Raw genomic sequence first — 25,737 nt, forward strand, 5'->3', positions numbered from 1 at the left:
GAGCATTGTGTATATAGTAAGCACATGTCCTACCACAACCAATAAAACAAGTAAGAACGGCCTGCTACTGGGAAGATATTAGCAGACAGGCCAATGCTACTAGGAAGATATTAGCAGACAGGCGCAGGGGGCTGTGTACTCAGACATCACCGTGCACCAACGGATCCCAAGGAAAGATGGCCCTCTGACCAGAGAAGCCAGTATGCAATGCAGGCTTCTTATTGCCCAGGATGGCCTCAAATTTGTGAGCCTCCTGCCCAAGCCTACCAGAGTGCTGCGATTGAAAGTCACCATGCCTGGTTCCCAGGACATTTGCAGTAATATTAGAAGTGTAAAGTAAGATTTGAGAACCAGGTACACACCTGAAATTCTACCAATTGAGAGGCTGAAATAAGAGGATTCCTTGAGCCTAGGAGTTTGAGACCAACCAAGGTTTATAAAGACCCAATCCAAAAAAATATAATGGGCGGGGATGTCTATTCTAAACTGAGTGCTATACTTTATATATAAACTCACATTCCTTACTTTCATAAAAAAGAAAATTTCTTTTCTTCATGTTATTTTCACACCAGGTCTGTTTCCAGATGAGGTATAAGTGAATTGTAAGATATAAAAACAGAAAAACTTTTCACATATATTCCATTCCCAGAGCTGCTCTTTTATGTTGACTTCCTTCCTTTTTCCAATCAACTGAAACTAAATGAAGGCTTTCCCACATTCCCTATAACCTTAAGGCTTCTCTGCACACTGGGTTCATATACAAATATCATGACTCATGAAATATCTAAAGCTTTTCCCAGTCTTTACTATATTAGGTACTCAGGATAGTCACAATAAAATGACATAGACTAAAAGGCTTTTAAGAAATAATTTTATTGGCTTCCCCTTCTGTTGAAAGCCCAATATTAAGTTGTGGGCAGGGTTCATTTCTGTTCCAGACTTCTGTCCTTGTTTGCAAATAGTCACATTTTGGCATCTTCACATGGGTCTGCTCTGGGTGTCCCCTCCCTTGCATTTTCTTTTTTTCCCCCAGGAGTGAGGATTTAACACAAGGCCTTTTTACCAAAGTACATCCTCAACCCTTTATTTTTAATTTTGAGACAAATTCTTACTAAATTTCCCAGGCTAGCCTTCACCTTGTGATGCATCTGCCTCAGCATCCCAAAATGCTGAGATTAGAGGCATAATACACCATACTTCAATTCACTTTTCTCACAGGCACACTGAGGATGTTGTATTGAAGATTGACTCTATCAGCATCATTTCTTTTTAGCCGCATTTTAATAACGTGTGAAATCCAAGTACTCTTACACTGTGAGGAAGTAGGGGTTAGGGCTTCAAAATATTAACTGGAGGGGAAACCACAGTGTTTGAATCTGAAACTTTCTCTTCAGTGTAACTTCACATATGCATATTAAGGTTTGTAATTCCCAAGATTCTCTACATACATACGGCTTTCCTCCAGCAAGATTTTTAATGTATTTAGAATACAATAAAATTTTTTCACATCCCTGACTGACATAGAATCAATTCCACTATGAACACTTATATGTTTGTAAAAACCTGGATAGGAATAAAGATGTTCCTAAATGCCTTGCATTTGTAGGTTTCTCCCCAGAGTTCATTTGTGTCTTCAAAGTGAATAGGACAACTTTAAGTGTTCCCACAACTCCTGCATTGATAGCATCTCTTCAGTATGCCTTCATTCATAATTCTGAAAGGAATTTAGAGAACTGAGGGCTTCCCCACACTCTTTACATTCATAGGGCTTCTCTCCAGTGCGAGCTCTTTCATGTAACTGAAATAAATTGGGAAACCTGAAGGATTTCGCACATTGTTTATATTCATAAGGTTTTTCTCCAGTGTAGATTTGCATGTGATAGGTAACACATGTGGGAAACTTTCCCACATTCCAGATGTGCAAGGTTTTTTGGCACTGTGAGTCTGCATGTGATGATTGAGACCGGAAGAATGCGTAAAGGCTTTCCCACATGCCTTGCACTTAAAAGGCTTTTCTCCAGTGTGAATCCTTAGATGTTTACTAAGATTTGAGGAAATAGCAAATGCTTTCCCACATTTAACACACTGAAAAGGCTTCTCTCCGGTGTGAGTTCTCATGTGTTCCTTAAGGCGGGAGGATCTGGCAAAGGCTTTCCCACACTCTTTACACTCATAGGGTCTCTCTCCAGTGTGGATGCGGACATGCTTCGTGAGCTCTGCGTTCTGAATGAAGGCTTTCCCACAATCCTTGCATTTGAAGGGTTTTATCCCACTGTGAATTCCAAAGTGATCATGAAGGCACGAGGAGTTTCTGAAGGATTTCCCACACAACTTACAGTCTAAGGGCTTCTCCAGTGTGTGATTTTTCACATGTTCATTGAATTCAGATGATGTTGTAAAGACAATCCCACATTCCTTACATTCATAGGGGTTGCCTCCATTATGGGCTCCCATGTGAATATTAAGGTAGGCAGAATACATGAAGCCCTTTCCACATTCCTTATCCTTGTAGGGTTTTTCTACATCGTGAGTTTGCATCAGTATAGCAAGGTTGTTTGAGTGAAGAAAATTTATCCCATGTTCCTTCACTTCATGGAGTTTGTTTCCACTGTGTATTCCACTGTCAGTCTGAAGGTCTGATTGATCAACAAATGCTTCCCCACAGTCACTGCCTTCAAAGGGTTGGTCCTGAGTGCACCCTCCTGGGTAAAGGACAGTTGGAGGCTCGCTGAAGGTTGGCTCACACTGATTTGACATAGAAAGTTTCTCTCCAGAAGAGATTTCCTTGTGCAGAGAAAGGATGTCTATTCCATACTTATCACACTCAGAAGTGCTCCCTTTATTTTGAGTTGCTGTATGTGACCTAAGGCACTGGTGCCCACTGATTAAATCTTCACAAGGCTTACATTCACAGAGTTCTGTGCCACTGTGGTCTCCGGCCTGTTGACAAAAAAAATGAATGCTGCATAAAAGATTTTATAGATTCATTGAAAGAGTCCATGCAGCCAAAGACAGAAACATTATTATGATTATCTCAATGTGACCATTTGTATTACATATATACAGCTCCTGTTCAGTTGATTTATACTTTGAGTCTTGCTATATTGTCCAGACTGGCTGCAAACTCCTGGACTCAGGCAATCCTCCTTTCTGAGCCTCCTAGGTAAATAGGACTACTGGAATTGTTACTGCTTATAAAGAGATGTGGTGATAGGTGAGACTTTATAGAAGTGGCTTGATCTGGGATATATGATGCTGGGAATAAGGGTGTGACACTGAGATTAAGGGTATGTGATTACTACATTATCCCAGTGATTGGTTTAGCAGAATTCTGGGTGTGGATAATGGGAAGACCCACCCTGGGAGTGACAGGCACCACCCCAAAGCAGGTAGCCTGGAAGGAATAAAAGGGAGAGGCAGGCTGCTGCTACTTCACTACTTCGCAACCTTCTGCTTGCGATCAACGGTTTCTCCTTTGTGATTCCCTTCTGCCATGTCACTTTGCCTTGGGGCCAGGCAACTATAAATTAAAACCTCTTGAAAACTGTGAGCTAAATAAACCCTTTCTCCCTTAACTTGTGGGTGTGAGATATTTTATCACGGCAGCAAAGAAAAGTAAAGAAATCAGGCACAAGTTATCACATGTGATTTGTTAACTGCTTCAAGGTACAATGATAGAAGGTTTTGCTAAGAGCTCTGCCAACTACTTTGAATTTAAAAGATTTTTTTGGGTTTCAAAAAAATCTTTTTAAAACTACCTAGTTGGACATCTGAGAATATGTATCTGTGGGTACTCAGAAGCAACAAGCTTAAAGCTTTGTTAAGGGGCTTTTCAAAATTTCCATACTCCAGGCTTCCCTGCAAAGATAATACTTTCTCTCCCCCTTAGGTCAAGGCAACATCTCTCAAATGTTTCCACCTGTTCTCATTTTCTTTAACAGAATCCCATATCTTTTCTGAACGTGAAAGTAAATGTCCTGGTACCTGGGCATTGTGACACACACTTTTAATCACAGCACTCAGGAGGCTGAGGCAAGAGGATCACCATGAGTTCCAAGCCAGCCTTTGCTACATAGTGAGTTCAAGACCAACCTGAATAACAGAGTAAGACCCTGTCTCAAATAAAAAACAGAAATAAATAAATGAAACAAAGAAAGAGAGAGAGGGAGAGACAGAGAGAGAAGGGAAGGGATGGGAAGGGAAAGGTAGGGAAGGGAAGGGAAGGGAAGGAAGTGAGCCTTACCATGAATATCTCCCCAGAGGTTTGTCCCCTCAGAAAATCCTGCTGAAATGCTGACCCTTCAGTTTGAAGTCCCACTTTCCGTTCTGCAGTCAAAGATAACAAGAAATGTAAGGGTTCTAGAGACAGACATGGCAGTAGAAGAAGGAGGTAAAAATTATATGGAGCATTTCTGTTTACAAATTAAACAAGGTTTTAGAAAAAAGCAGCAATAAGATAGTTATGGTGACAAACACCTCTACTACCAGCACTTGGGAGGCTGAAGCAAGAGGATTGCCATGAGTTCAAGGCTAGCCTAGGCTACATAGTGAATCCAAGGCTAGCCTGAACTTTATAGCAAGACCTTATTTCAAAAACCAAAAAAGAAAAGAAGCAGCAGCAAAGAAAAGGTCACAGGGTCCAAAAATATTAGATGATTTATAAAAAATAGAGTGTATGAAAATTAAAACTAGCAGGGCATGGTGGTACACGCCTGTAATCCCAGCACTTGGGAGGCTGAGGCAGGAGGATCACTGCGAGTTTGAGGCCAGCCTGGGCTACAAAGTGAACTCAAGGCCAACCTGAACTTCATAGCGAGACCCTGTCTCAAAAAGACAAAAAAAAACAAAGAAAGAAAGAAAATTAAAACTGGTGGTAAAGACAAAGGACATTACCATAGAAACAAATGAAAATGCAGAACAAGAGGCATACATCTAAACAATGAGCCTAAAGAAGGAACACAATGATATATATTGTGAGATTACAATATAGATTGAGGAGATAAAAAGTAAAAGCACACAGAGGTTGAGGATTCCTAACTTCTGAGGAAAATGACATAAAGCTTCTGAGATTAAAAGTTTCCTCATTATAAACAGTGAACTTGCTGTGCAGAGTCCTTCTCCAGGAGCACTCACCTTGGAGAGCTCCTCCCTCCCCTGTCCTTAACTCTTCTTGTTCCAACCAAGAGATGAGGCTGGGTTTCAGGAGCTCACATCCTATAGGTGGAGAAAGACACATTCACAGAGTAGAAGAAATGATGGGCCTTCCCCAGTTTCAGGAGATAATAGAATAGATAATATTAGATAATAGAATTCTATTATCTATTCTATTGCTATTAGATAATAGAATAGATAAGAGATAAAATGAAATAATTTTACAAAACATGCAAATATCCTCTCTCACTTGCCCCAAAAATATTGGTATCTCTGACCACTGAAACCCAAATCCAGTCTACGGCTATACCACCCTGAACCCGCCCAATCTCGTCTGAAACCCAAATCCAGGCTTATGTTCACGTTTACAAAATACTAAGACTTTTACCTGAATAAAAAACAAAATATATAAAACAGAAATCTTCATTTTCATGGAAGAAATGACTGTCCTTGTGAATTTCTTTGTATGTGTGTTATGGAACCCAAGTTCTTGCCCCACTAGGAAAGCGCTCTCCCTCAGAGCCATACCCCCAGCCTGTACACCTGTGATTATGAAACCTTACCCTGGAGACCTTACATAACACAGATGCCATGGCCCAATCAGTATGCTAAAGATGGAGACTGAGAATGTACATGTCAAACAGTGATAGGGATGCGATGTTCCTCATTTCAAACATTCTGAGAACCGTGAGTGTAGAGTAAAGCCTCTCGTGGCAGGGGCTATATCTCTGTTATTTCTCCCCATATCCACAGCTGATATCACTGACTCTGCACCACTGTAAGCACTCAGCATATCTGTTACCTAAGAGGCTACAAGCCCACATGGCGGTCTTACCCACACAGGTCAGGTTGTGGAAGTTCTCCAGCATCACATCACTGTACAGCTTTCTCTGAGTTGGGTCCAGTGAAGTCCACTCCTCCAGGGTGAAGTCCACAGCCACATCCTCAAAGATCACTGACTCCTGTATCATCACACACAGGCTGGTTTGAGCCAAGTAACACGTCCACTCATGTTCACGGGAGAATAAGAAAGTAACACCAATGGTTGTCTAGAGCTCTGAGGTGCCCCACTGTCTACTCCAGGGTTCAGTGGTCCAAGGGACACATCCCTCTGTCCACACTCATTCACAGTGGATCTCCTCTGGTCACATGGCATTAACGGCTCTTCTTACACATGATCTTATCACAGTACCACCAGACCAGATGTTCATGCTATTTCCCCCTGTGACGGCACACATGGAGCACACTGCAGATGCCTGCTAAATGTGAGGAATGAATAAATTCTTGAGCCAAAAGACACTGTCACATCCCTCACCACCTGATGGGATGTTCAGCAATGTCAGAAACGTGCAGTTGGCTCCACGAGGGAAGACTGGTTAGTAAACGTGAAATACTGCGAAGATGTTCAGTGTAGTCATCCACCAGTGTAAGTGGCGCCCCTCCCTGCAGAAATTCAATAAGGGACTCAGTCCTGGAGTGAAGCTTTAAGAAGGGAGAAGGTCTGAAAATCCAGGTGTGGTGGGGCACTCCTGTAGTCCTAGCTACTCAGGCGGCAAAGGTAGGAAGAAAGCTTGAGGCCAGGAATACAAGACCAGCCGGAATAAAACAGCAAGACCTTGTAGCTTTAAAATATAAGGGAATTGGTAGATGGAGACAGAGAAATGCTGGATGTGGTAGCACATGTCTCTAATCACAGCACTTGGAGGCTGAGGCAGGAAGATCACAATGAGTTCAAGGCCTAGGCTACACAGTGAATTCAATGTCAGTGTGAACTGCATACCAAAACCCTCTCTCAAAGAAAATCGTAACAGATAGTAAGACCCCATCTCTTTCATAAACAGACAGAAGATAGACAGATAATAGGTAGATAGATAGATAGATAGATAGATAGATGTCATGAAAATGATCCTGAATAGAAGGAAGTATGTCCCTCTGGTGGATGCAAGTTTATGACTGTGTAGATCTATTGGAGCGTACCTGGTAACAATTTGAAAGCCAGTCAGTCATCTTCTTTTCAGACTTTGTCTTTTCTTCATGAAGGTAGACTGGGTCACTCTAAAAAAAAGACTTTATGGAAAAGAAAGAAGACATGAGAACCCAGAGTTATCCATACTTCCTATTTTCACATGCCTGGAAGTTATTCCATCCTACTTCAAAATCCCCATACATATTGGGCTGCAGACACAGCCTAGTAAAACAGTGTCTGCCCAGCTTAGAGGCGGCTCTGGTTTCAATCTCCAGCACCATCCAGCACAACAAAAATGCAACAAAAAACAAATCCCCATACATCCGTGCACACTCAAGAAAACTTCCAAAAATACACTTTACTCTCATGAGATGCCACAGCAGCTCCCTCACACAGAGCCCAAAAGAGGAGACTGCGTGCCATGCTGACCACCAGGAAGAAGATCACAGTTTCATGACCCATAAGGAAAGTTAAGCCCTGGGTAAATATGCCCATCTGTCCATGGAAGCTCATGAAACTATGTTAGATGCCACCCAAAACACCCACGGGAGGCTCACTTCTGCACATACTAAATAACCCAGCAGCTCTAGACTCCATACTGTGCTTAGGGAGGAGCTAAAGCAGAGTCTCTGAAAGATCATGATGGACTCACCATGGGAGCAAACAATGGCTACCACTCTCCCTGTGAGGCTGATGGCGCTGTGCATTTGAACAAGCCTTTCCTGACCCCAGGTCACTTCAGGACAGCTTCTGAAGCTCCACGGAAGTGGCAGTCCCCATTCCTCTTCATTCAAGGTTGAGGCCTGTCCACATCAGCATCAATCAACACAATCAATTAAAAGAACCCAACATCAATATACATGATATATGTGACAACCACTAAAACAATCTGACAGTCATATTAGAAACATCAATGCCATTTACTGAGAATTAGAAAATGTCCAGAATTGCACTAGGAGCTTTATGGACACAAGCTCACTTAACATGTTCCCATGGGTTGAACCACTGGTGGTACATGCATGACTGACCCATCAGGCCGCCTGTACCACCCAATGGGACTGTCCCATGTTGTTTGATGGGACAGCCATACATATACCATCAGTAGTTCTGAGCCACCTGGCTGCAAGATACATGAATTACAGCCCCTTAATCATTGTAACGATCCTTTATAAGAAATGTCATTATGCCTAATGGGTATTGGAAAAGCCTAGTTTCAGAAATCACTCGTAATCAGCCCAATTTTACCTAGTTAGCAGATGATGAATGAGCACTTCAACACAGTTACATTTGTTGTTACTATCTGATCTACTGCAGGGGTTGTTACAGAACCAATATCCCTTATCCAGTACTTGGACTACAACGGTTGATTTATAAAGGATTGTTTATCTGAAATGCTTTGTGCATGCAAAAAAAAAAAAAAAGTGCCTCTGCTTTCAGAGATTTTCAGGCTCTGAAATATTTGCATAAACTTTACCTGGTTCAGCCATGCATTCAAAAAGCTTTGGCCAGCCAGGCTTGGTGACACATGCCTGTAATCCCAGCACTTGGTAGGCAGAGACAGAATCAGCTTGAGTTCAAGGGCAGCCTAGGCTACATAGTGAACTCAGTGACAGCCTAAACTACATAGCAAGACTTCCTGTCTAAAAAAAAATAAAATAAAATTCAACCTCAGAGCCTTTTGGATTTCAGATTTTCAGAAAGGGAATAGTCAATCTATACTTCTCAATGTGACCAGAAGTCACTTTAGACCTGAATTATGCAACATAATACTCACTAGGCATGTGTATTACTGAAGCTATGACACAGTAACAGTGAGACCTTTACTAAAAAAAAACAAAAACAAAAAAAAAACAGACTAACAACAGTCCATGGGACACTAAGTACCAGGTGGCCTGAGCCTCCTGCCATGAACTGGGTAGTGACCCACCAAGCTGTAAGTTTGACAACAGATTCCAAGAGCTATCTGTCATTAAACAGAGATGGCACAAAAGACACTAAGGTGACATAGGTCTAGGGAGAGTAAGTACACAGCACATACAACCAAGCCAAAGGCAAAAGTCATGAGACGTATTAATCTACTGGTCTGATTGATGCCAAATTGCCAAATGTGGGGAGTGGCTAAAGGTGAAGATCAATCATGTGCAGGGCTAGAGCAAGGCCAGCCCCAAGAACACAGGTTGCCTGAAGCCAGCCAGGTGAACAAGTTGTTAGGCAAAGGAGTTTCAACTGACATCAGCCTGCCAAGTGTATAAACCAGAGCCTCTTGGGTGACTCTTTTCTCCAACTAAGAGAGAGGGCTCCACCTGACCTCAGCTTTCTGCATTTCTAATCTTGTCTTCTTCGTGGTTCTCCCCACCCTCTGGGAGTTTTTCAAGAGCTGCGCTGGATGCAGCATTTTGACACCTGAACAGGGACCTGGGGTACAGGAAAATTCATCATATAGCAGATGAGAGAATACCTCTACTTGTGCACACAAAAAGGAGAGAGGTATGTTGATAGAATCAATGTTGATGCCATCAATATTAACAATGTTGATCCTACAAGTGTACTGATATCATCACCACTGGTCCCATCGATATCATCAACACTGAGCCTATCATCAGGTGTAAAACATGGGGCAAACAGGTTCTCAGGAACAACAGCTATGTATAGAAATGTTTGTTGTGTTATTGAAAACAAAAGGTTCAGATGTAAAGATTTCTCAACTGACAGAATTCCTCATCTTTGTGTAAGAGATATGTCTCTGGTTCCTGGAACAAGGAACAGTGAACTCTCAGATATGGAGGTATGTAGGGCAACAATTGTGTGCCTGGTATACTGCTGAGGGGCCTGAGTGTCATCCCATACTTACCTTTCCTTTGTGGACCTTAACCAGGGAGTGTCTTGATGATTGTATGCCTATTGAGATGACCACAGTGGGTTTGGCTCAGAGCATTATCTTAAAACTAAGCCCCAAGCAGAAAAAGGATAGTGGAGCAACAGCCACCAACCCCCAAAAGAGCTTGAACCCTCTAGCTTTTCTCAGTCAGATAAGGAAAGAGCTGTGCAAGGTAAAGACCTTTCCCCACAAGAGGAGCATTTCACTGCAACTTACATTTCACGGCTGCCCAAAGTAAAACCAGTAACATTAACTGTGCCACAAGTTGCTACTTCCACTTTCTCAGTTCAGAAAAATTTTGCTGCATCATAGGCTGAGATTTGCACTCTTCACAGGTTAGAGTCATCCTTTCTCTCTTCCTTGCAATTGGTGGTAAAAGAAACCAGGGAGCGGGAAAATCCCTGGAGGGTTTTCAACAGGCCTACCCTGTTGTTGAGGCCCAAGATCCCAATAATCTGGGACAAGTTATACTTCTTCATTAAGCTGTACCGTTTAAGACCTTAAAAAAACTAAAACAAGCAACTGTTACCTATGGTCCCACAGCCCCTTTTACCTTGAGTTTTATAGAGTTCATAGAACAACAGATTACGGCCCCAAATGAATGGAAAGGAATAGCTAAAGCATGTCTAAGTCTAGGGATTATTTATTGTGGAAGGGAAATTTTTTTGAGTTGTGTGTGGATCAGGCCACTTGCAATGCCACTCATAACATGTCCATTACAAAAGACATGTTAACTGGAGAAGATACCTTTGCTGCTACAATCAAGTTACTTTTGAATCACAAGCATATGAACAATTTAAATAGCTGCCACAAGGAGTTAGAGGGAACTTCCTTCAAAGGGTGAGATATCCCTTGATCTGACCTCCTTCACCAAGGTCCTGATGAAACTTTTCAGGATTTTGCAGAATGCTTATTGCAGGCTAGTGGGAGAATTATCAACAATACAGAGGCTGGCAAGTTAACTGTTCAACAACTGGCCTTTGAAAATACAAATAAGTGGTGTAAAGAGGCTTTATGAGCCCACAAAAAAATGATTTATGCTGTCTGAAAAGATTTGAATATGCACAGACATTGGCCCCTCCAATGTTCCGAGGCTGCTTTGACAGCAGCTATCACTCAGAGTATTCATCCACAGCCTAAAGGAAAGGGAAAGAACAAGGTCACTTGTTTCAGCCATGGAGGCGGGGGACATTTTGCTCGAAATTGCTCTGTTGCACCTGTAGGGGCAGCACAGCCACTATCTGTCCTTTCAACAAAACCTTATAGTATCTGTCCAAAAAGTAGATGAGGATATCATTGGGCTAAAAATTGTAAATCCAAGACTGATGTGGAGGGCCAACCTATTCTAAGAAATTTCCAGCAGGGCTGGCCCTGGGCCCCACCAAACAGTGGGGGCAAGTTCCCTACCCCCTTCAATCCTATCCTGGACCCCACGTTTCTGACCTCTGGCAAGCAACAAAAGACAGCAGAGGCTTAGACCCCAGCCTCTCCTCCAGATTTGTCCTAACTTCTGAAATGGGATCCTAAGCCATTCCTACTGGAGTCTATGGATCTTTGACCCAAGGAACAGTAGGACTCCTGCTAGGCCACAGCAGTCTCACTTCCAAAGGTCTCCAGTGTCACTGATGCTAATTATACAGGGGAGATCAAAGTTATGATTCAAACTGTTCAACAATGGCTGTGGCAATTTTTTTCCTCTTGGCAATCTGCACTGACGCTAATTATACAGCAGAGATCGAAGTTATGATTCAAACTGTTCAACAATGGCTGTGGCAATTATTTTCCTCTTGGCAATCTGCATTGGCTAACTTCTCTGGTGTTACTGATTGTCATTATTCTCCAGACAAATTAATTCAATATGCTTCCCTCATACCTTTGTCCTCCTTTCAAAAATAAGCTCTGTTCCCATATGGGTCCTTCTAGGGCAGGGGAGGTTATATTATGGCCTCCTCTTCCTAAATACAGGATATAGGTTTTTCTTCTGCACAAAAGAATGAGTTGCAGGCTGTTCTATGGGTCTTGCAAGATCATTTATCCACTCCCATCAACCTTTTTCAGAGAGTGCTTCTGTTTGCAGTATGGTGCATCACATTGAAATAGCCACTATTCGCACAGGCTAAGATCTTTTTTACTTATTTCACACTCTCTAAACTGTCATTTGGTCAGGCCATGTCCCCTGTTTTATCAGTCATTTACATTCTTAATCGCACTTACCAGGGCCTCTCACTGAGGGAAATGCTGCAATAGACAGACTGCTGGCTACTGTCACTCTTGCTCCCTCAGATACCGTTCAACAGGCTCCTGCCTCCTACACCATCTTCCATCAAAACACTTCTGCCTTGTGCAAACAGTTCCTTTTAACCCAGGAAAGGCTTTAAATTGTTAAACAATGTTCCTCATGTGTAATGCATCTTCCCTCACTCAATATGAGAATTAATCCCCAAGGGTTACATCCTAATCACCTCTGGCAAATGGATGTCACTCGCATTCCTGAGTTCAGCTCTCTATGTTGGGTCTAGGTTTCAGTGGACACTTTCTTAGGATTTATTTTTCCTTCCACCTGCACTGGTGAAGCAGCTAAACATGTCACTGTTTATTCCCTGGATGCTTTTGGTACCCTTGACTGCCTGTGGGCACTTAAAACTGACAATGGCCTAGCTTATATGAGTGCTGCCTTCCAAACATTTTGTACAACCTTTCACATTTCCCTTACCACAGGAATTCCTTATAACCCTAAGGTCAAAGAATTGTTAAACATGCTCACTGTATGCTCAAAATTCAACTACAAAAACACAAAGAGGACTCCTTTCCTACAAAATTCACATCTCATAATAGACTTCACTTGGCATTATATACTATTAACATTTAAATCCTACTAGGGATGGAACTACAGCAGCAGACAATTCAATCAGGTAAGGAAAAGAAGCTAGAAAGGGTCTTTAGGAAAGATCTTCATACTGAACAATGGAAGGGACCCAGCACAGTACTCGTATGAGGCTGAGGGTATGCTTGTGTCTTTCCAGAAAATGCTGAATGGCCTATCTAGGTACCAGAGCATGCTGTCTGGCTGTATCATGGACCTGGATCTGGAGAAGGAGTTGAATACACCTTTAAAAAGCTGATGCTCAGGCCTATGGCAGTGATGCCTCGGAGACTGCACCATAGCCAACAGACAACCATGGGGGCTGACCCAACTTGGTAACAATTAAAGAAATGGCCCAGGGTAACCAAAGAGATGGTAATCAAAAAATGGAAGTAAAGGTCGGAGTAGGCATCTTGGTTTCTTTTTTCTATTTGCTGGGGCAAAATATCTGACACCCAAAATTAAGGAAGGAAAGGTTTATTTAGTTCAGAGTTTGTGGAGGTTTCAGTCCTTACTCAGCTGGCTCCAAGGCAGAGTGGCACATGGCAGAGGGCAACAGTTCATGGTGGCAGAGAACAGCAAAAACAGCAAGAGCAAAACGAGAGGAGAAAGAGAGAAGACTCTTTACCCCTCCCATACTATATGCAGGCTACCCGCCCCAGGGCAGGTGTAGCACTCACACCCATAATCCCAGCACTAGACAATGAACGAATCACAAACTCTAGATTCAGCCAAAATAAACCTCTCCCACTCTGCATTTGCAGGATTTTTGTCCCTGCAATGAGGGACCTGATTAAGATAGTAAATACAAAAAATGTCTCTGTTCTTTCATGTGTTTATGGTGTTGTCTCCCCTGGGTCTCCCCTGGCCAACACACCAAAAAGGAACTCTCCTCCATGACTGAGTAGGGCTGGAATTCACAGGCGCTCTCTGGAGAGGGACCAAAATAGAATAAAATACGAGTGGTGTCCAGGAGTGGGCAGGGTGTGTGGTCACACCCATGATCAACATGACAAAATACATTTAGACTGCTCTTGGCTTCCCCCAGGCCCTCCAAGAGGCCAGACCATCAGGAACATTTCCTGCTGGTTGACCTGTCTGTGGCCCTTGCAGGTGCTGCCAAAACTCCCTGTCCCCAACCTGGTGGTTCCTGCACAGTCTTCAGGCTCCTGAGCCCACGCACTGCCAGCCTCCCTGAGACAGCAACCGAAGCAGCTGTCGCTCCCCAAGGGAACCATGGTCAGTGTGAGATGGCTGTGTCCTCCAGGGCTGACTGACCTATAACTGACAGGCAGATGCTGTGGCACTGAGAGGGAGACTGGCATTGTAACAGCCCGTGAGTTGGGCAAACCATTTTTGAGGAGGTCGCCAGAGTCCCCCAGCACGACAAGAAGGTGCCTCCTTCACGCGGAGTGCCTGGAGTCCGCAGCCCCTGTGGCATGTCCCCACAGCTCTATACCCTGATCGATGAAGGCAATGCCTGTGGAGGACCACCAGGACAGGTCTCCTTGGAAGAAGAGAATTTGTCCCCATTTTGGCTAAATGTGGCCCTACTTCTGTGTATTGATACGTACAGAGCCTGTTAGGGTACTTCTTTATGCCCTCAACTGGCTTTAAGCAATGTAAACGGGTCTCCTTGAAGTGCTGATATGTAGTCTATAAAGCAATGCAGAGATCAGTGATGCCCAGCCTACAGCTCCCAACTAGAGTGCATGAGCCTGGCTGAATGAGGCCCGTGCTGTCCACTGGGATTAAGCCTCCAGGGCAGTGGGACCAATCAGGGACAAACGCTCAACATGGGGGCCATCTGGGAACAACAGCAGCTTCCCGTGAACATTTGAAGACAGAGGGGGAAAATCTCACCATGCAGATGTACAACCACTGTAAAGATTTTATCTAAAAAAAAGGAGGTGGGGCAAAGGGACAGATTATCCTAAATTCTGGGCACCCCAGAGACACAGGGCTCCAACCCCTCCAACTTTTCTTCTTGTCAGCCAGAGACAAAGAAAAAGAACCACCATCAAGAAACCCAAAGACACAAAGAGGGTGGGGAGAAAGGCTGGGTTTAAGTAGCCACAACCCCAAGCAGGATAGAAAAAGAACTTTCAGTTTGAAGTACGGAGAAAATGCCAGGTCTAGCGCGCACTTCCTGCGCTATAGCTCCAGATTATTTTATGGCTGAAGACAGACAGAGCAAGGGGGAAAAACTGAAGGGTAAATGAGATTTTAAATTGACATTTAAAATGCACCAATTCCTGGCAAGCCCAAGGTTGTGAGGTCATTTCCCGGTAGGTACCAAAAAATATTTTAAAGAATACAAAACTAAAATAAAATGGCCCAATCCCCAGACATGGTGGTGCATGCCTGTAATCCCAGCACTCAGGAGGCTGAGGCAGGAGGATCTTTATGAGTTCAAGGCCAGCCTGGGCTACATAGGGAGTTCAAGGCCATGGGAACTATATAAGCAAAACCAAAAAATTGAAATTGAAACTTACAAATAAATAAAATTCACCAATTAATAAAACTGTGGCCTTGGTCAATCTGGGCCTCAAAGTATAGTCTTTCTATGCATTCCACTAAATTTAAACACTGTGCCCTAAACAAACTAAAAAATGCCATGAATGGAAACCAGGGCCTTATACATGCTGGGCAAATGCTCTACTACTGAGCCATACTTCCAGCCTCATGGCCCCAAGATTTTTTTTAGCAGTCCTAAGGATTGAACGAGGCCTGCTACACCAAGCTACATTTTGAGCAGCAACCCCCTTTTTCTTTAATTTTGAGACAAGGTCTCACTAGGCCACTAAACTGACTAGACTGGGTTCACATTTACAGTCCTCCTGCCTCAGCCTCCCAGAGTGCTAAGATGACAGGTGTGCATCACAACTCCTGCCTTCCCCTAAAATCTTAGGAAAGTAACTACATTTAGGATGGAGGAAGAATGGATATACTTTAACAGTGGCCTTGCTTAAATTTCCCTTGGTATAATATGCATTGCCTTGAAGTGTTCCATATTAGGCATAAATATTTTAACAAATAGATAATAAATTTAAACTAAGACTTTGAAGCCAGCTGTGGTGGTGCTCAACTGTAATCCCAGCTACTCAGTAGGCTGAGGTAGAAGGATCACAGTTTTGAAGGCAGCCTGGACAATTTACTGAGACCTTGTTTCATAACTTTTAAAAAGTGGTGGGGATACAGCTCAGCACTCCCTGAGTTCAATCTCCAGTACTGGGGGGGAAATCCATTTTATCAGCAGTGTTTGCAAATGCAACCTGAGTTGTATGTGTGTTTTAAGAGAAAAAAGTAAAACTGACACAATAAGTTTGAATTCCATTGCTAGGAAGTATCTCCTGCCCTTAGCTCCATAGCTTGGGCAAATTAAAATGAATTCAACAGAGGATCCTAGAGTCCAGCTTCCTTTTCTTTAACCCACTGTGTTGGGGAAGAAAAAGAAGTAGAAACAACCCAAAATGATGGAACATCCATATAATGGAATAATAGCCTTAAAAGGAAGGGAAAGTCTGGCATGTGCTACATCCTGGATGTACCATGGAGGCCTTATACTTGCTAAAGAAGTCAAATACTGTGACTTCCATTTATGAGGTATCCATAGGAATGAGATTAGCACACAAGATATATGGATGTTTGTCAGGGGCTGGGGCCCTGAGGATTGGGGAGTAGGTGTTTTATGGTACAGAGTTTCAGTTTAGGAACATCAAAGTTCTAGAGATAAGTTGTCTTAGTTATTTATCACATTCCTGAGATTAAATACCCAACAACCAAAATTTAATAAGGAAAGGTTTATTTACCTCACAGTTTCTAGATGTTTCAGTCCATGGTTGGCTGGCCCCAAGGCAGGGTTACATGGCAGGCAGGCACTGCAGCGGACAAATACCTCATGGTGAGCAGAAGGCTGCAAAACAGCAAAGTAGCAAAGCGGCAAGCAACAAGCAGTGAAAACAGCAGCTCTCTTCCTGTCCCTTGTATTCTATAAAGGCTACCTGCCCTTAGGGCAGATAGAATTCACAGCCAAGGTAGCCTTAATCCCTGCATCACACCATGGATCCATCCTAGCATCACAAACTCTAGATCCAGACACCTCTTAAAGGCCCCACCTATGACTGCATGAGGCTTTGGGGGGACATCTACACATAATCCATAACATTGTCAATGGTAAAACTTGTAGAACAGTGTCAGTATAATTAATACCTATAAGTGGGCATTTAAAATTTATGCTGGACACATCAAAAGAAATCACCAACATGGTGAAAAAAAAAAACACATGGATTGGGAAAAAATTTTGGCCAACTGTTCCTCAGACAAAAGATTTCTATATAGAACATATAAAGAATTGAAAATAATCAGTCCCCCAGAATTCAAAGACCCAATCTAAAAATGGGCATCTTTGATGAATATATACCTCTCAGATAAAGAAATACAAACAGCAAATAAATATATGAAAAAAATGTTCAACATCATTGGTCACTCAAGAAATGCAAATTAAAACAACACTGGGATCCCATTTCACCCAAGAAAGAATGGCTATCATCAAGAAATCAACCAATAACAAATGCTGGAGGAGCTGTGCAAGAAAAAAAGAACCCTTGTCCACTATTGGTGCAGACTGGTACAACCACTCTGGAAGTCAGAGTAGAGATTTTTCAAAAAACTAGGATTAGAGGTCTCATTTGACACAGCTATTCCCTTTCTGGGTATTTTCCCAGAAGAATTAAAAAATCATACTATAGTGATATATGTGCACCCATGTTTATAGCAGCACAATTTGTAATAGCTAAATATTGGAAACAACCCAAATGCCCATCAACCAAGGGATGATAAAAAAGATGTGGCATTTTAATACAATGGAGTACTACTTGGCTGTAAAGAAGGATAAACTCGAGGCTTTTATAGGTAAATGGATGCAACTAGAGGCCATGCTCATAAGTGAAATAAATCAGATTCACATGTGTAAACATTGTATTGTCTCCCTAGTGTAAGAAACTGAAAAAGTAAACAAGATCCAAAATCTACAATAGATACTGTAAAAGGGAAAGAAACTGCCCAAAAAGAAAGACAACTGGCATGGGGAAAAGGAGAAAAGAAAAAAGGGAAAAGAAAAAAAAAGTATCTATATATATACACACACACACAAAAGATAGCTAAGACTTATACTATTAATTTCTTTTAGTTCATTGAAGGGAACAGTTTGTACTTATATTGTTTGAGCAATCTTGCATGCCTATAACCTGTAATCTGAGCAATTACTATGAAGATAACAATATGCATTATATTAACCATTGTTAATTATCTTGTTTTGAAATTCTGTATCATTGTTTTTATTTTCTTTTGCTTTAAAATGAAAAATAAATAAATAAATACAATAAAAGTTGTTCTGGGCATAGTAGTAGTGCAAATCTGTAATCCCAGCACTTGGTATGCTGAGGCAGGAGGATCAGTGTGAACTCGAAGCCAGCCTGGGCTACACAGTGAGCTTCAAGATCAGCCTGAACTACATGAGAAACCCTACTTCATAAAACAATACCAAAAAAAAAAAAAAAAAAAAAATCAAGCAGCCTTGAAAATGTAAGGTGAGTTTTTAGGGAATAGTGGCTGTTTTCATAAACTGCAAGAGACAGATTACTAGCAGGGTCTGTGCTAACAGCTCAAAAGGTCAACCATTAATGTGTCCAAATTCTGGTTTGCCAAGGCCTTTTGTCCCCATTTTAAGAGCCCTGAACCAATGCTACTCCATGCCAATCTTCCTCCTTGCCAAAGGTTAAACAGAACAAAAAAATTAGCCACACACAATGGCACATGCCTGTAATCCTAGCCACCCAGGAGGCTGAGACAAGTTCAAGACCATCCTGGGCAAATTAGCAAGACCCTGGATCAAAATAATAAAGCTCTGGGGCTGCAGTGCACTTCATTGCTACAGGTCTTGCATAGCACATGCAAAGTCCTGGGTTTCACCCTCAGCATCACAAAAAAACAAACAAAAAGAAAAATCCTGTGGCAAGCTCCTTTCTGGCAAATATCCAAACTATAAAATCACAGATCTCCACAAATACATCGGGGCCATAACACAAAGACAGAACACCTCTTATTCCTTTAGCAGTTGCAGGTATCACTACTATAGCTCAAATGTCCCTTATGCTATGGTTCCACCAGGGTTTCAGTGTAAAAAACAGCCCCTCGTGGCCCCTTCCTAGTCACTCATTGTTGGGGTCTACATCTAGAATGTACCCCAAGTTTCATGTGTTCAGAGGCAGTTTTGTAAGGTGGTTGGATCATAGGGGTGCTATGCTCACAGTGGATTCATCCACTGCTGAATGCGTAAGTCAAGGTACTATTGGGACATAGGGTCTGGCAGAGGCAGCTCATTGAGGCAGGACCTATAATGGCAAGTCTCCCTCCCCAGTTCCCCGCTTTGCTCTCTGCTTCCTGGCCACCTGAGCAGTCCCCCTCCCTCCATGTCCTCCCTCCATACCATGGCAGCATTTGACCCAGCCATGGACTGAAACTCCTGACGCCATGAGTAAATAATAAGGAATAATAATGAGGAATAATAATGAATAATAATAATAAGGAATAATAATAATGAGGAATAAACCTCTTCCCCTTTAAGTTGTGGTTGTGTTTCTCCCGTCTTTAAATAAAAAAAAATAAAAAATAAAAAAGAGAGAAACAATAATGAGTGGAATGGGTTCAAAGAGACTAAAAGACATAACCAATGGCAATAGATAAAACACAAATATGTGGGGGACTGGGGATTTAGCTTAGCGGCACAGCGCCTGCCTGGCAAGCACAAGGATGTGAGTTTGATTCCTGGTACCGAAAAGAAAAAAAAAAAAAAACATGAACATGCAAACTGGGTATGGTGATGCAGACCTACAGGTGCTGCATCCCAGCACTCAGAAGAGGGAGGCAGGAGGATCCCTACAAGTTCAAGGCCAGCCTGGACTACAAAGTGAGTTCAAGGGCAGCCTGACTACCTAGCAAGATTCTATCTCAAAAAGAAAAACAAACAAACAAAAACACAAGCAAAAATATGAGCATACAGTGTCTTATTCAAAAAACAACCAGAACCATATTTTGGGAAAATGTGTGGAATTTTACTTTCTCACATAGGCTGCATATTAATAATTGTTCATTTTCTTGATTCAAATAATACCACTGTGGTTTTAACAGGGCAATGTCTTCATAGAAGATGCACTACCAAGCATTTAAAGCTCAAGAGTCATGCAGAAAATTTCCAAATTCCTTTTTTTTTCTTTTTTCATTTTGTTTAGTTTTATTTTCTTTTTTGAGACAGGCTCTCACTATGTAGTTCATCCTGACCTTGAACTCACTACATATCCCAGGCTGGCCTCAAACTGGTGTTCCTCCTGCTTCAGCCTCCAGAGCACTGGGGTTACAGTCCTGGGCCACCACCCTGGACTTTTTCTTCTCTTAAGGCAGTCTTGCTCTGTAGTCCAGTCTGGCCTTAAACTCCTTCCTTACCCCAGGTTGCCTTGGAAACAACGCTCCCCTGCTTCAGCCTCCCCTGCGCTCAGGTCACTGGCATGCACCACTACACCAGGCTCTCCAACTTACTTTCTATCAAATAATTAGCCAGACAATGTATTTTTCTGCGAGACAGTAAATGATAAATTCAAGTGTTAAAGTATCACTACAAAAAAATGCCTTCCTTCCTAGAGGGCCGTTTGGAATCTGCAACAAGGTCAAAGGAAGAAAATGGCTGGGTATTCTTGTTATTTAGTAGAATGACTCGGGGTTCATACACTTCTTGTTGTTTGCTTTGTGTTCTGGTGCTGGGTTGGAACTCGGGGCTCATGCATGCTACGCATGGGCTCACCATGGAGCTGCACCCCACAACGCCCGTCTACACGTTTATAGTCACAAACAAAACATGCACGCCCTACACGAGTATTGTATCTTTCTACCTGATTGAAAAACAAATACCTCATGCGCAAAGTGAAAACCAATTTCTGTAATGAAACGTTTGTTTGTAAAAACAGGAGGAAGAGCCGGGCGTGGTGGCCTACGCCGGTCATCTCAGCACTCGAGAGGCTGATGCAGGAGAATAGCTGCAAGTCTGAGGCTACAGTAGGCGACCCTGTCTCCAACAGCAGAAAGAACAGCTCTCAAGCCAGCTTTCTCCCAGTGCTCACCAGGACGCACCGAAACCGCCAGGTCCGTGAAGCCGGAGGACACAGCGCTGGAGTCCAGGGAACTTGACTGGAGGAGAATTCCTTTCCTCAGGGAAAAAGTTCACCTACTGTACGGAGCCTTTTGAAAACGCAAGGACCCTTTCCAAACAGAGCTCCGCGACGGAAACTGGCTCCTGGCAGGACCCGTAGGGATGATGGCTGAGCGGCCTCTCGGATCCCCTGAGAGAGCGCACGCCTGGTCGGAAGCCTGTGCCCTACGCCTTCTCAACACCCCTTTTACCAATTCCTCCACCTCGCCCGGCCTCACCAAAACTGCCTTACACATCCACAACTAAGGAAAAACGGACTTAACGGTGCGCGGCCAGCTCCAGAGAAGCCAGCAGGTAGCGGTGATGTCACTTCCGCTCCCGAACCCGGGCCGGAAGAGCAGGGCCGCCAGGCTCTGACTGGCACTTTGAATGGCTTTTAGGCACAGAAATTCCGGCTTTCTCCGTTTTGGTGTAGATGGGCCGGGGACGGAGTCACAGCCGGGGCTGGGCGCAGATACAGGGCTGGAGGCCAATGCTGAGGTAGGAGCCAGGCGTGGGGTCATTTGCAGTGGGGCCCCGCCCACCTGATTTCCTGGGTCGTGGAAGCCAATAGGCAGGGCTGTCTACGGAAACGCTGGGCGGAAGACTAAAGGACAGGCGTTTGTGAAAGCAACTTGGCGTGTGTTTACGTGGGTGCAGGTAGGTAGAGAGCGGCAAAGCAGTCTGCCCCGCACAAAGAGAAATGTGCCCCTTCTGTAAGGATGCAGAGAGGTCAGGAGGAAGATTTAACGAACATCTGTGATTAAGGTTTTCTGGCAGCCTTATATGCCAGTGGGCAAAGTCCTTGAAGTATCCGTTGTAAATTTTTTGGGTGTCTCCAGGGCCAGCAAAATTCCTTATTCTAGCTTATCCTCTTGCCTGTGTTTGCAGATGACTGCCTCCAGAGCTGAGATGAATTCCCTGAAGAGAGTAGTGCTTCTCCTGGCAAGTAGGCTGGGGAGTCGGGCCAGGTTGGAGATTTATCTCGGTTGGTTATAAAATACAGCTGGGTTTTCCTCTGCACCCTCTGTGATGCCATTCACTTTATCATAATTAACAGACTTTCTAGTACATCTTTTTTTCCTATGGTAAAAGCAGCTAGCAGAGGGGATCTATCTGATTTATTGGCCTGGGCGTTGTAAGGAGTTGGAAGATATCTCCCAGTGTCATCAGGCAGGTGGAGAGACCCACATCCCCCCAAGGGACAAATGGGGGGGTCTCAGAATAAAGTCATCCAGTATACCTTCATCCAGGTACCTCTTCTTAGAGGCTCGCTGCACGTGTCACAGTTCTTAAACATTTCCTTGAATAAAGTCATGAAAGCCTACACATAAGGCCTTTTACTCCACCATTTCTGTTCCAAGCAGAAACACTAACTGGAAAATAGTCCCATAGTTTAAAGTACCATCCCAAACTCATCTTTTGCCACCTCGCAATTCATATTGAACCCAGACCATAGTGCAACACTAGATACACTGTTCTTGTTTACAGCTGTCAGCATCAAACCTGTCCCATTTGTCAAGATCTGGCCCAGTGGTGAAGTTGGTAGAATCCGTGTGTTGACAAGTTCCAATAGATTTTTCACCTGCTTTCTTGGGACCTATAGGGACAAGGAGACAGCTAGGCCTGAATTTCTTTTTTTTTTTTTTTTTAGGCCTGAATTTCTTAAGGCATCCCACAAAGCAGGAGGGGACCCAAAGTCCACAAGATGCCTCTTGTGAGACTTACGCTCAGCTTGGATAGACATCTCCTTCCAGACCTAAGGCTGGGACACCAGTAGCAAGAGCACAAGCAGGGAAGAAAGCCCCCTGAGGGCATTTGTCTTCCTATTGGGACCCATTAACTCCTAGGGGCAAGGAGGCTGAGTCAGCTCTTGGACTTGTCTAGTCCTTTAATTCCCATGAGGTGATGGTGGAACTTTTCCAAGCAGAGTTCCTTTAACTACTTCATTGAAGCACTCTTAGACCATATGGGAAAAACATTTCTTGCATTTGTTTGGATGGAAAAAGGACTAAGAATGGGGATGGCTCTGCTTTTATAGGTTCAGTCACTTCAGTTAGCTTTTAAATGTTGTTAAACATGGTTCTGGTCAGGCATAGGTCTTTATCTGCATTTAAACAGGGAAACACAAAAGCTAGGTGCCTGTAGCCTCCGGCAGGCTCTTGGGCTGAGGGGGAACAATGTTGGTAAGCTGTAGGCAGGGCCACTGGCTGAGGGGCCACACTCAGCCCTAGTGTCCTGTGTAGCAGCTGCACCAGCTTGTGCCCTTTGTGGTACCCTGGGTGAGCACAGCGCCAGCTGCCCAAACATCCACTCAGCAGAGGTGCTGTTGAGCCTGTTGCCCCACAGGCTCAGTGTGGGCCTGACAGGGCCTACAGTCCCTTGGTGCCTTTGGCCTTTAAATAGATGAAGCCCTTGGCCTAGCTGTGCATGGATGGCTTTGGCCTATCCAGTATTGTTTGTCATGTCCACCACTCAACCAGGTAATCTGGGCCATGAGGAGGTGGGCAAGGCATGGTCACCCAATCATGGGCACTAGGCCAGGTGTTCCCCTGGGCCAGCTTTGCAGGCCCCTCTTTTTTTGTGCAGAACCACCATAAAATGACCACAATCTGCTGGAACAGGCCTCCAGGACTGCCTGTGGGGGATTGTGCAGGTGCCATTGGGCACCGCTTTATGTATCTGCATTTGCCAGGACAGAGGCCAAGGTCCTCTGGTTATAGCTCTGCACCCCCGAAAGGTTTTGCACTGGCAAAGACTGCATGATTCTTAAAGGGATAATACAGTTTTTCTTTTGTGCAGGAAGAAACAAAAGGTTCCTTTCTCCTGTTCTTAAAATCCATATGCTCTTTAAAATCAGAGGCTTAGCTCATAAGGCCAGTTATTTAAAAAGGAAAAAAGAGAAAAAAAGATGCCAGTGGCTCGCATCAGACCCACAACTGGACAGAGAAGAAAAAACGCTGAGCAGAGCCACTGACCGCAGCTGCAGAAACACAGAGATAACAGGGAGCCAGAGCTTGCAAAAGGAGGTGAACAAGCAGCTGCCCTAGGCAGCCACACCTGCAATGCATGGATGTCAGCAAGACTCGCACACCCCATACCCACACTGAAAATTTTCCACTCCTCCCTACCATACCCCTCCCTCATCCAAACACCCTACAAAACCTTCCCCTGCCCCTGCCTGACTGCTCCCTCAGGGCCAGTGACCTTATCTCCATTGGCTGCCTGCACCCAGGCTCAACTTTGCCTGACTTGGTGGTTCCAGTCACACCTCAGTTTACTCCAGTATCTCATGCTGAGATGCAGGAAGCCAGACCTTCTCCCAGGAGAGTCCCATCTCCCCAGCTGGGGGTTTCTGCACCCCCAGCTAACTGAGGCCCCCACTGACATTCAGCCCTCAGACGTCCCCTTGCCAAGACTCTGCTCCTCCACTTCCCTTCAGGTTAGGTAAGTCTCCCTCTTTTCCTTTACTGTTCATCTTTCTCTTCTTTCCCCCCTTCCCCCACATTGTGATTTTGGGATAACCTGAGATCAGCTTCTGAGTGGTGTTATTTAAATCCTGTACTGGTCATACTCATCTCTGGAGTCCCTGTTTTGGAGAAACCTAGTTTTGGAGATGTCAGGCTTGGTTGTCTGTCCACTCCATCTGTCATCAGGAAAAAGATCAGAGACGTCCTTTCCTTTTCTTCACTTCCCCCATCTGGTTGATCTTGACTTACCCTCCTGGGCAATCTTCCTTCCTCCACCCACTCCCTACATAATCTCAGGCCGCTCTATTTCTACCCCTACCTGAAACAGAACAAATCACATTCTTTTGTCATTTGGCCTGGCCAGTCTAAAAGCTGGACAGTAAATCCAAATGGCCATTTAATGTCACGTTTATCCCTCCATTCTGTGAGATTTAGACAATTGCTGACTCATGGAGAAATAGTCCAAGGTTCCATATGTCCAGGTGCTTTTCATGCTTCCCCAACTCCCCGCTCTCTGCTCCCTGTCTGCCCTCCCCTTGGTGCCATCGCCACCCCCCACTATGAGTCCTCCACCACTGACCCCTCCACCCTAACTTCCCCCACTTCCCCACCAACCTCGCCCTCCTCCCATTGCACCCCAGCCCCAACAGCCATCCCCTCACCTCCCACTTCACTCTCCTCCCCACTTGTAGGTCTGCACTTCTGTACCCCCTTGGCCTCCCTGCCACCCACTTTCCTCTTCCTGAGGTGATGGGTGCCTAGGGCATCATTCAAATCCATTTACCCTTTTCTCTCACTGACCTTTCCCAGATCAGTCACTGCCTTGGTGCCTTTCTCTCTCATCCTGTCACTTACAGCCAGAAGTTCCAATACACTCACATGAGATGACATTAATATCATCCTTACCTCCACCCTCTCTAAAGATCAAAAACAAACTAAATCCTAACTCAGGCATATACTCAGGAATAATGAATTCAACCCAATTGAAGAGAAGGGACTTTAGCCATCCCAAAGGTTATACCACAATGAGACTTTAACCTGACTGACAATCATAGAAATTCTGTGGCCAGGCAAAACTGAAATTATATGATGACCTGCCTGAGTGCTTAAGAAAGGCAGCTCATAAGTCAATTGATTATGATAAACTAAAAAAAAATTTCAAACTAA

The 25,737-nt window shown here is 43.9% G+C and overlaps 1 protein-coding gene and 1 long non-coding RNA gene across 2 annotated transcripts in view; one reads left to right on the forward strand and one right to left on the reverse strand.

Annotated features, from left to right (window-relative positions):
- Window positions 1-854: 854 nt before the first annotated feature.
- On the reverse strand, window positions 855-21,420 carry LOC106146769 (zinc finger protein 266-like). The gene is given in 8 exon segments (XM_013505079.1): window positions 855-1,914; window positions 1,917-2,940; window positions 4,244-4,326; window positions 5,134-5,214; window positions 5,987-6,113; window positions 7,129-7,218; window positions 7,770-7,920; window positions 21,043-21,420. Coding segments are annotated over 6 exon segments (1,626 nt in total). The 5' UTR covers window positions 7,159-7,218; window positions 7,770-7,920; window positions 21,043-21,420; the 3' UTR covers window positions 855-1,633.
- Window positions 21,421-21,512: 92 nt separating this feature from the next.
- LOC106146775 overlaps window positions 21,513-25,737 on the forward strand; it is a 5,842-nt gene continuing 1,617 nt past the window's right edge. The window contains exons 1-2 of the long non-coding RNA XR_001231337.1: window positions 21,513-21,601; window positions 21,992-22,071. This is a non-coding gene — a long non-coding RNA (uncharacterized LOC106146775). The remainder of the gene's footprint in view (window positions 21,602-21,991; window positions 22,072-25,737) is intronic.

Source organism: Chinchilla lanigera, unplaced genomic scaffold, assembly GCF_000276665.1.
Source record: "Chinchilla lanigera isolate Chin_1 unplaced genomic scaffold, ChiLan1.0 scaffold00094, whole genome shotgun sequence".
NCBI lineage: Eukaryota > Metazoa > Chordata > Mammalia > Rodentia > Chinchillidae > Chinchilla > Chinchilla lanigera.